The sequence below is a fragment of the Sipha flava genome, unplaced genomic scaffold, assembly GCF_003268045.1.
Source record: "Sipha flava isolate LNK unplaced genomic scaffold, YSA_version1 245_pilon_pilon, whole genome shotgun sequence".
Classification (NCBI taxonomy): Eukaryota; Metazoa; Arthropoda; class Insecta; order Hemiptera; family Aphididae; genus Sipha; species Sipha flava.
In genome coordinates, this window is record NW_020272893.1 from 144,895 (window position 1) to 157,160 (window position 12,266).

General features: G+C 33.3%; 1 protein-coding gene across 2 annotated transcripts in view; it reads right to left on the reverse strand.

Moving 5' to 3' along the window:
- The window catches only part of LOC112684204 (orexin receptor type 2-like), a 203,364-nt gene that overhangs the window by 28,924 nt on the left and 162,174 nt on the right, over positions 1 to 12,266 (reverse strand). For both annotated transcript variants that reach the window (XM_025555584.1, XM_025555583.1), the window contains exon 4: positions 5,729 to 5,876. In XM_025555584.1, coding sequence (XP_025411369.1) covers positions 5,729 to 5,876 — 148 coding nt within the window. The remainder of the gene's footprint in view (positions 1 to 5,728; positions 5,877 to 12,266) is intronic.

The following is a 12,266-nucleotide window of genomic DNA, read 5'->3' on the forward strand; positions in this document are numbered from 1 at the left end:
GAATGACCGTGGTTGTGTACTTTTTCATAAAAGCTTGAAAGCTTTACAAGACCGGAAAGAGTTTATGAAGTTGGAATGTGGAGGTGTACGAGAACGATATGAAGAGGATGAAGTCGTTTATAAATGTTCGAATACTGAATGTACCTGTACGTTCTATGCTAACAATCAGTCTCCATGCCGCCATATACTACTAATAAGAGAACAACAATGTGGGTCACTCTCAGCCGTTTTCGAATTGTCTCTATTTCATAGTCGTTATCATCAACGAAGAAATGTAGAGCTTAATTATACAGCTACACGTAATTTAGATGAAATAGAAGATCAAGTACAACTAGATGAGATAGAAAATAGAGTACGTCTAGATGAGGAAGAAGTTCCGGTATTGAGTAATCGTCAAAAATACAATATGATGTTGCCTATCGCCCTCAGCATCGCTAGCCTATCTGCTTGCCATGAAACAGACCAATTTCAAGCTTACCTTAAGGGTATGAAAGAAATTGAACGTATCATACGATCTGGTTCTGAAATTTAAAATTGTTCATTACTTGCAGCGAGCGCTTGTGCATCTATAGAAACTAAACCAAAGTCAACACTCGCAATCGAATTCGAGCCTCCAGTACAACAAACATTGAACGAAGAGGACAATAGCGAAGGAACATCAACCACACTTGAAGACGAAAGCAAGCCTGCTGATCTATCTGGACGATTACTACTGAAGTTTAAGGATAAATTGAAAGTTAGAGGTAGACCCAAACGCGCATTAAAACAACTTTGCTCCTTCAATAAAACAAGTGTTGATAGAGCCACTAAAAAAAAAAACATAGCAGTGAGCCACCCTCAAAAAAACAAAAAAAGTGATGAAGGTAATACCTTATAATACAGGTAATAACTTATAATAAGTGACAGCATATCAAATTGTTTGATATATATATATTCTATTTGACGCATTTTATTCATGTAATAAAATATGTAATATTGTAATAAATAATATGACGTAATATACCTTAAAAAAATTTAATGATTTTCATGTCTGAATGATTTTGACGCAGTACCTGCATATAACGTTTTATACGTATGTACCGTACCTGCATATAACGATTTATGCGTAGGTACCGTACCTGCATATAAACACAACCATTTTATTTTTTAATTGTGTAATACGCGTATGGTTCGCGTCAATATTGTTATTTGTAACTCGTTCATGTTATCATTTTCGTGCAATGCGTAGCGGTGCGTTGCCTATCCGCAGCCATCGTCGGCGGCGGTGATGAGCCTCCGTGAGCGACCGGCCGGGCACGTAATCGCGCTGTTATCATCGCGCGTAAATGTATTCGTTATACCACGTTTTCGAAAAGTTGTCCGTTATGTTTTTTGTTTATTGTTAAGTCATGTTCTCGGTAACACGAGTTTTCTTAAGTTTCTTTGTTTTCAGTTTTATTGTGGTGACACTGAGACATTTATCTTCATTTTGTGGTATCCGGCGGCACAGCCTTCGCGGTGAATTTCGTCGGCACCGCCGTTCTCTCTGTTCGTGTTCGTCGTGGTGTGCACATTAACCGTGTCTTTTTCAATTGTTCGTTGGTCTACAGCCATCTTGTAAAACCGCGTTGTCTGTGTTTCGTGTTCTCGTGTCGGCTGTCTGGTAAGTGGCGTTCTGCGCAAATAGTATTTCCTATCATTCATAGTCACCGTGTTTTAGGGTTGTCACTTACCAACAGCCATTGTGAATAACGTGGTTTTAGTTCATTTTAATCATTGTCCGGAGTTTGTAGATCCTTTCGTCTTCGTTGGTAATTGCGAGTATTGGTCGATCATTTTTGTTTCTTTTCTTTAAAGGCCGACGGGCCTAGCCGTCAAGAGCACGATATTGTATTTGTTGGGACACGTTCGTATTATATATTACACTTATTATTTATTATTGTGTGACGTGTGGGCCATATTGTACATTATTCATTTATTTGAATTATTTGTACTGTAGCCACTATGGGCAATTAATTACTATTAATTTATGTACCGTGTGGGCCACATTGGTATATTATTATTATTTATTTTATTATATTTGCTGATTCAAAACTAAACACATTATATTCATTATTTATTTATATTTGTTATTTTTGAATTGTTTTTTTTGTCAACTGTATTTATTTATATAATTATTTATTTATATTTATTGAGCCAAAGTGGTTATATTACCAAACCTGATTGTTATTTTTATATTGAATTATATTATTGGTTTTCTTTTTTTTTTTATTATTACAGTGAAATAAACTGTTTCTTGATAATTTTCAAGTTTATCATTGAATATTGAGTAATGACGTAAGAGACAGCCCACTACAATTGTAGGCACTCGAAGCATTGATATGTATTATACGTGTATAATTCAGTATTTTACAAAAATATTATGGTGTTTACATAAATGTTAACTATATAACTGCCAGATTGAAATAATAATGTAAGATCAATAGTATTAGACATTATTAGATCAATCCATAGTAAAAATAAATAGTAACTACTAATGTTTAGGAACTTCAATTAATTTTAACTAGTAGCCTGTAGGTAATTAAATAGAATTAATAAAATGTAGTATAATATTATACTGCGGTCTACTGTCTACGATTATGACTTATGACTTAGCACAAAGTTACTAAGTACACTTAGCAAATATAATTAAGCACAATACCAAACTCGCTATCAATCATCATAAGAACCGTATATAATGCGATTTAAGTGACGTATTCAGAAATAATTCCGACATTGAAATATAAAAAGGCAACTTCAATAATTTCAAAGTCAACAACCCCAAAAAACACCCAAACGCGCATTATTCCACATCACCAAAAATAAATAAAAACAAACACGGAAAGTTTTTATTCAAAAATAGGTACGCTTCTATTGCACTTCTATAACAATTACAACTAAAAAATTTACTCTATACCAAAATATCCGTCGAAGAACCTCACAAACGCCATGAGCTTATTCAATGCACAAATTGTTAAGAATACGGTTACACGAAAAGCTATTGTGCTCACCCACCAAGATGCGTCCGTAGGACAACACCTGACCTCAACTTGCACCCTGCCCAAGGACCAAACACCAACTTGCACATTATGCAGAGGCAACCATACAGCGAACTACCAGGGATGCAACACACACAAAAATCTTCAACGTCTACATCGAAACTCAAGTTACATTTGTAAAAACATATAAATATAATATTAATCTAGTAAAAAATACTAATGGTGTAAACGTGAGAAGTAACTCCAGCGAGGATAACACTCAGATTACACCAATAATACAGGATCCAAAATAATTCCCTCCTCTCCCCAGCAAAATCCCTCCTGAATCACATTAAAAAAAAAAAAATTACACACAACATGAAACTCATAGTTCCTCAAACGAAAGTAACATAGAAAAACTGATGTCCTCATTTTTGAACGAAATCAAGATATTAATAAACCCTTTAATTCAATTACTCACCATAGTTATAAATAAAATAATTCTATAATATGACTAATTTCTTAAATACAAAATCGCTTCAAATTTTGCTATGGAACGCAAACGGTCTAAAACAAAACGAGCCCGAATTATTACACCTTTTAATTCAAAATAAAATAGATTTTGCTTTAATAACAGAAACTCATTACACTTCCAATACTAACCAATTTTTCCCTGGATATCAAATTTACAGAGCCGATCATCCCAACGGAACTGCCCACGCAGGATCTGCCATTCTAATCTCAACAAAAATCCCACACTACCCGCTTCAAAACCTTCAGTTACCGTCAATACAAGCAATTAACATACAAATCGTCATAAACCATATTCAACTTCACTTTCCTCTGTTTATTGTCCTCTTCTACCGGCAGTAACGCCCCTCCAACTTTCAACTTCTTAAAATCACAAGGACGCACGTTCATCGCTCGTGGTGACTACAATGCCAAGAACACCCAATGGGGTAGTAGATTGACAAACACTAGAAGGAGAATCCTCCTCGACAATATCCAAAAATTTGGTTGCACTTTCGTATTTCCAAATGGTCCAACTTATTGGCCTACCATTTAAATCGTCAACCAGATATACTCGACTTATTTTCTCATCAATTTCAAAACACATAAAATATACCATCCATAATAGTTGCAAAATCTCATCAGATCAAAAATACAAAAGAAAGCTTCTTAATAGTAGACTCTACCTACTACGCCCAATTATCAAGTCTAAACTCTCAATTAACAACAAACTTATAATATAATAATAAAAAAATATATAATATATAATATTAATATATAGTTTTATTAACTTATAATACACAAATCAATGCTAAGACCCATATAGGCCTATGGGATCAAAATATGGGGATGTGCTAAGCCTTTCCAAATAAAAACCATCCAGGCCTTTCAATCAATCTCTCTACGACAAATAACATCCGCACCATAATATGTCTCTAATCTCTCATTACACAATGACCTGGAAATTGAAACAGTTCTTATTATAGTTAAAAATTACTATAAAGCATTTCACACATAATCTATCCAACCATTTAAACCCATTAATATCCAGTTAAGCCATCTCAGACTTGCAGACAATCCCCCACATCGACTAAAAAGTAATTGTTATCGTGATTTTTGAACCCCAACTCGTACTAACTAACAAAACCCCTTTTCATGTCTGATGGTATCCACACCGGTGGACTTCCCTCCTCACGTAAAGTCATATTTTTTTTTCTTATCTATTGTTATTACTTGCTACAAAATTTACTTATTGTATACATAAATACAGAATGTAAATACACTTTTGCTAATAAAAAAAAAAAAAAAATTATTTATATATAAAAAATCATCCGAACTAAAATAACAATAAATACATCGAAATAACATTAATTTTTCCTATACTCTATGTGCTTTTGATTTAAATAATAAAAAGTAAGTTGAAGCATTAATTGAAAACTATACTGTATTAATATATATATATATATGTTTACTTTAATATTTATAATACTTTATTTTTATTCAATTATTAAAGTATTAGGAGAAAATGTTTACAAATATTGTTAAACAAATAAATTATTTTTAATTATTATTGTAATATTAAAAAACGTAATGATTATACAATCAAAGAAATATTTAAGACTTGACAATATAACTTTTATTGCATCATATGGCATTTTTGAAAAGCCATTACATTTAAATTATGAAATAAAAAATTTTTTCTTTTATTATTATTGTTGCGAAGAATTATAATCTCCCGATATTAAAATATTCAGTATAAAACGAATAGTAGATAAAAATTTTCATCGTGAGTTTTTCGTATATATTTAACGCAAATATCCAATTTAGCGTTATATTCCGTGTTGAATATTCGTATTATTATTATTATTATTATTAATATTATTATCAAAACAGACGTCTGTATTTTGAAACCATGAGAAAAACGAAAATATTATATTGCAAATAATAAAACTTCATACCCGCGAAATAAATCCAACACGAGATCATTATATCGTCCAAATGATCGTCTTAGAACATTGACATTCCGACTACCTGACGCACGGCAGCATGTCGTTTATATGATTATGTTTACATGTAAAAATACCCTTTATACGGTATACAATATAGCTATTATGCGATACAAGTACGACGTATTCACCACCTAACCCCGTACGTGGGTCTCCGGGCGAACGTGCTTCCGTCGTCGCGTCTTTCGCTCGTTGCGAATTTCAATATTCCATTACCTGAGGCGAGTCCCACGATCCATATGATAATGATTGCGGTCCTGGCACGGCCGGTGGTCGATTTGAATTTCAACGGATGGCAGATGGCATACCAGCGATCGATGGAAATCGACGTCAGCGTCATGACGGACACCGTGACCGAGACCGTCTGTAAAAAAAGAAAAACGGGATTACATTAAAGACGCTTACTATTCTTATTTTTATTAATCGGACGGCGGAAAATGCGGCTCAGTGATTGCACGTTGATGGTATAGTCATCGGTGAGCTATTACAGAGGCGCGGCGGGGATTCAATTTGGATAATGGTTTCTATATTTTTCGTCACTCCTCTCACGAAAGTTTTACTTGACATGCAAATTCGTTTGAACAAAAAAAACACAATTCAACACCCGAATAACCAAGTAATTTCAACAAAAAATGAGAACAATAAACTTTAAACACTTTTTCAGTTTATGTTTAAAAAAAATAAAGAAAAACAATTATAATAAAAATAACCAATACATGTATAATGAATAGTCCGAAGACAAGATACGGAGTGTGTTAGAAATGAAATACAAAATTCAAAACATGTCAAGAAATCATTTTTCCGTTTTGCTGAGCACTCTCGATTTTTTTTAAACCGTATAAAAACTTAAACTGGCATTATTTATTTTAAATCCCGTATCCATCGAACCACAGATTGGTAGAAATTTATTTTAAACCAAACTCTATTGAGTTTACAAATATTTGTATTATTTTTCATACAATATGTGTAGTGTAATCGACTATAATAATATTATATAGAGTTTTTAAGATTAAATTTTTTTTCTTTTGTCAATAACTCGGATATAGGTCATGTAAAATGTGTTTAAACATTTAATTTAAATTAGCGAAAGTGAACATATTCTTGCATGAAGCTGGAAGATTTTAAAAAATAGTTGAAGGCATATCATCTAGGGTGTTGATGGAGAAGAGGGAATAATCAGTATTCCCGGTGATTCTATTATCTTGTGTCTTTGTAATTTACGACTTTAACTCCATCACTATACGTATGATGAACGAGCAATTATGATCTAAACAGATATAAAATGACGCGGGTGTATAATACATGCCGTACGTATATTATCATCGCGAACATAGTAACAGGTATATATACCGTTTATTTTAATTCGAATGATAACTCGTATGTACGTTTGGAACAGATTCAATGAGATCCTTCTAATTATTACCAATCATGTAAGCTTATAAGTAAAATAATCTTCTAACTATTAATATGCTTTGTGTATGTAAATTATTTTCACTTCTAAATATCTTCATGTATACATCGTAGGTATTGTTTTATTTGTTATGTATATTATCTTAATTTTATTTTTAAACGTTTGTTTTTTCGTTTTAACTTTATAACTCCAATTCATCAATGAGGGGTTATCATCAGTGATGATTTGGGACATAATATATGTTTTATTTTTTAATCATATTTAAATCTATCGCCTGATGTTCAATAAACTTCCATTGTGATTATAAATTCCAATTTTACTAAACATATTTACACCTGAGATTAATTATAAAAATTCTATTAATTATATCATTGTATAATTACTTGAGTATATTGTATTATTATTTCGAAAACGTGAATTATTACTGAATCTATTAAATTGACATATTAATATTAAATACATTTTTTATTGGGATGAGAAATCTAAAATATTTAATTATTTTTCTTCACCCTTACTAAGGGCCATCCTAATATAAATATCTTAATCCGCATTATTCTTAACGGTGAAAAAAACCGTTATTTTGAACCGAATAACGTGTGAACTTTCCGCCGATGTGTAATCATTCTAATTAAGGAAGTTTAATGAGAAAAAATTCGTTTAAGGAAGTCTAACGTAAAACATATGTACAATTAAATTTCGTGTATCTCATCAAAAAATTGTGAAACATATTTGTATTCTACTTTGGAAATTCTAAGATAGGCCAAGAAAAATATAGAATATTATGGAACATAACACGTTGCGGTTAGATTAATTTTTTTCCGTATGAAATAATTTCAAAATAATCGTTGCTATAGTTAAAAAGATATTTCTACGTTTGATTTGGATTTCTTCTATAATTTAAATATGTGTTATACGATCCGATTGTAATGTGCGTTTGTATTGTATGAAATGTATACGAAAATATTATAAATTTTGCACGGCGGTGTGAATAGGCAATTTAAGTGCATCGGTGTCGCGCATTTAATTATTGCGTACACAACGCGTGGGTTGTATTTATGATTTTGTTTTAGATTATAACCACCCTTAGCGATCGTGGTACTATATGTATCAAGTTCAAGGGTAGAATAGGATATAGGATAATTTCATGACAATCAAGTCTTTACGTGGGAATATAAATTATAAATATTTTTTTTTTTCTTTTTTTAACAAAAAAAGTTATTGGAGATTGCTTTGATTTCTATTTTCCGGGCCGCAAAATATCACCGATTCGTCCTTGATCGTGTCATAGCTAATATTGTACATCACAAAACTTAGATTTTAAAAGACATTTGCTTTTCTGCAAAAATTATAAGTTTTTTCTAGACAAATTGCAAAACGAGCCGCAATTGAATTAAAAACGCAAAATAGTTTCCGTCCTGAAGACCATTTATTCTTAATCTTTTCAGTGTCACGACCGCCAAAACGGGTCAAAACGAAAATCATTTAACCAACAACAATTGTTTTATCACTCGTGAAACAAATAATTAACCAAACCACGCTCGTTATTGAAAACGATTCCAATGTGTAACTTCTATAGTAACTTTTGAAAATTATTTATTATCCTTAGAAAATAATTCGATGATGTGTGTTTCAAATTTCAATCCGTGAATAATATACCAGCATTTACATATTAAACAAACACACCATTTTATAAAACAATAAATATAAATTAAAGATTTTTTTAAGCCAATTTGCGGTTTTGAATTATTGCTGTCATTGTTCCAAATTGTACATGCGGTCGTGACCAATTTGTGAGTCGGAACCACGGACTAAGAACCACTAAAAAAAACTCTTTGCTTATAAGATAAAACACCAGATCAACAAAATATCGTGTAACACGCGCATGAAATCATTTGCCACGGAATTCGATTTCGATCTGATTCGAGTATCGGATAATTCAACGGTTATTGTGTGAATCACGCGCACATGATAAAATAATACTGAACACTAAACGAATACTTCGGATAGTAGAGAACAGTATTAAACTTGTACTACGTAAACGGACGTATAATGTAATTATTATTTTTCGAGCGAATTCGTGTCGTCCGGTTTATACTAGAGGTCTTGATGGAAAACGTGAATTAATACCCACTTGAAAACGGGGTCCATGAACACGCGAATAAAAAATGTTTATTCTCGTATACTTGATACACGAGAATTTAATATACCTATTCACGTATTTTAGTGTATTCACGTGTTCACAAATATTTGTTTAATCGATCGTTACGTAGTACTGCAGAGTGAATATTAATTGGTCAATGCTGTGTTTACCATAATGGCACGCGGAACTCGGACCCAGGATTCCCGAACTAATGTGGCCTCCGGCCGACAAAAGCTCCGGAAAAAAAATTTACATTTTTACGTCGTAACTTGTCGGCACAATGTATCTCATCTAAATATGTGGCTGTCGGGCTTTAATAATATACGTTGTAACTTAAAAGTATTTAATTTGATTAACCATGCTATATTATTTCTATCCTTAGTATTTTTGAAATTCATCGTTGAATGCGTGTTTTGTGAAATTTTAATTGATCTTAATGTTTAACAATATAATGAAAGTAAAGACAATATCAACACTAAAATACGTGAATACTTAAGTATACAAATACACGTGAATAATTTTACACATGTACATGCATTTTTATAATATTAAGTTCATGGTCATATATTTTCGAATGTAAATTTCACGTAAATACACGTGAAATAGCGAGCTCTAGTTTAAGCCTATTGCACACGCACTTGTAGCCCGTAGTGCGTTTCAGTACGTGACTAGACGAGGAACCGAATAAAATTGAAAACCTGACACGTATGTACACTATCCACGTGAGCGTATAACCATGTGTATATGTTACAAGACATTATACGGAGTGGTGATAAATATATTTTCATAGTCCTGTGTCGCCGTGCGCTTAAACGTTAGTGATAAATTAATCGTAACAATAAGTACGTATTTACAATAGCATTATAATTACGCAGAAAAAAAAACATTGCGATAGCCGAGATATACGTCGTCGATGGGAGCTCAATAACTCGTATCTTAATATATTAAATTTTCAGAGCAATATAATTCACAGCGTACTAAGACATGCACATTTTTATTGTTAAACGTTTTTTTTTAATGAAGATAATAATAATCTTTTCTTAAATATAAAAAATATTCGTTGTGCATTACTATTGATAATATTTGAATAGTAAAGTGTTTACATTTTATATATTTTGTTCATCTGATAATCTAAAACATAATAAATTAACTATTTAGTCTTTTCCCTCCTTAAAATAACGATAAGATTAAAATTTGTCAAAGTGGGTTATTTTTTTTCCACTTTTTTTTTTATGTATAAATGACAAATACGATTTTCTTTTTTCTATATACGTGGTCTGAATCACTAGTCGACGATATTACGATGTCATTAATACTATTATTACTATTGTTGTCATTATTAATATTGTTGTTTTTTTTTTTTATTAGCCTTTTTTAGAAAAAAAAATTTGGCTCAAATTATTGTTGTTATAGTTACAATTAGACGAAGTATCGCGCGTCAGAGGTACGGAAGAAATTTTCAACTCGTACAAGTCATGCTTAAGTACGTTGATTTATGCACGGCTAACCTAACCGCGCGCCCACAATACAACGACCGATATACGCGTTCCTACGAAATGCGATTCGACCGGAATTTTTGGACGGTCGCGGAGGGGTGGGAAAAGCGTAAACAATAACGTAACTGTGCAGCCGTCTCGTATTAATTTCCCGCGAGTTGTTGATGGCGTGGCTCCGAGCCCTTGTAGCCCACCAGCGGTTCCCGCCTACAAAAAATCCCGGACCCGATCCCCGTCACGGCGTCCCTCCTGTTCGCGATTAACGCACGTACCCCGGCGATCCGATTGCAATCTCACAATCGACACCCGAACACCACGAATCCGCGGCCCGTGCAAAAAGATCTTATCCCCGCTAACCGACCGCCGAATTTGATGGCGAAGAAAAGAATCGAATTGAATACGAATTCGCGCGCGCGCGACCGGCCGAATCGCAAACACAACGTTCACATACGATATCGTTTGTGCAACAAAAAATGTACCCCGTGGTTGAATCGGTCGGATGAACGTAATCGTCTGGTTGTTGAATGGAACAGTACGCGAATAACTTCCCGGCGGCGACTTCGCGGAATCCGTTTTCAACTGAAACTTCGTGCGTTGTTCTCCTCCGGACCGCGTCGTGCGGTGTTGCGTTTTAACCGAATGATATGGCTTGAATGTAAGCAGTGGCGTAGTAAGGAGTGAGGGATAAGGAATTTACATCCCCCCCCCCAGATTTTTTTTAATGATGTTTAATTATTGTTTATTAATATTTACATATTATTATGGTGAAATTATATTTTCGTTTTACTATGATTAGGTATACAGTAATAATTGAGTATCAAAATAATGTTCATTAAACACGGTACATAATAACAATACCATTTTAAAAGTAATATTATTATATCGGACCTCGTATTAAGATGTACTAAGAATATTATGAAATGACTTTTAAACCTCTCCTCCGGGAAAAAAATCGTATCTATGCCATTGTATGCGAGTGTATACCGGAACTGTTCAATCGTACTAGTTTATATTCATACATCATAATTTGTCTGCACCGAAAATATTTACTCAATTCAATGTTCGTCAGTGAAATTATTTCAATTATATTATCTGATTATTCGCAATTGATTAAAATTTTGCCATCGTTTTAAATTATGTTGTGTTTTCGTCAACCGTTTTACCAGTGCGTTTGTAAACGTATTTCGGTTACGTTAAAAATGTTCCAAGCCTTCCGTACGGAGAACGCTAAAGTTGTGCCGAGATACTCCTGCGCAGTGCATCTCCTCCACCTCGGCATACCACTGCATTGCGATGCGTTATCCTGGGCACCGGAATATATTATCAAACGGATAAAAACAATGACGTATACCGTGGTCTATCTGTTGCGCACGATTATGATTTTGATTGTTCGCTTCCGAAAGATCGGCAACGTGTTACGTAGTTTGCGATAATCCTGTTGATCAATGTTCTCTGTGACCGTAGACCGGGTTAACGTGGTATGCGTGAAACGTACGTTCAAGACAAATCGCCTATCGAGCGCTTTTATACTTCGTGTAAAAACGATCCGTGTACGCAAACATTCGCAGCAAAACAGTATTATAATATTTTATCTACACATTAATTGTTTTGAAATATAAAATACGTTTTAATGCTCACACACACACACACACACACACACACACACACACACACACACACACACACACACACACACACATTTACACA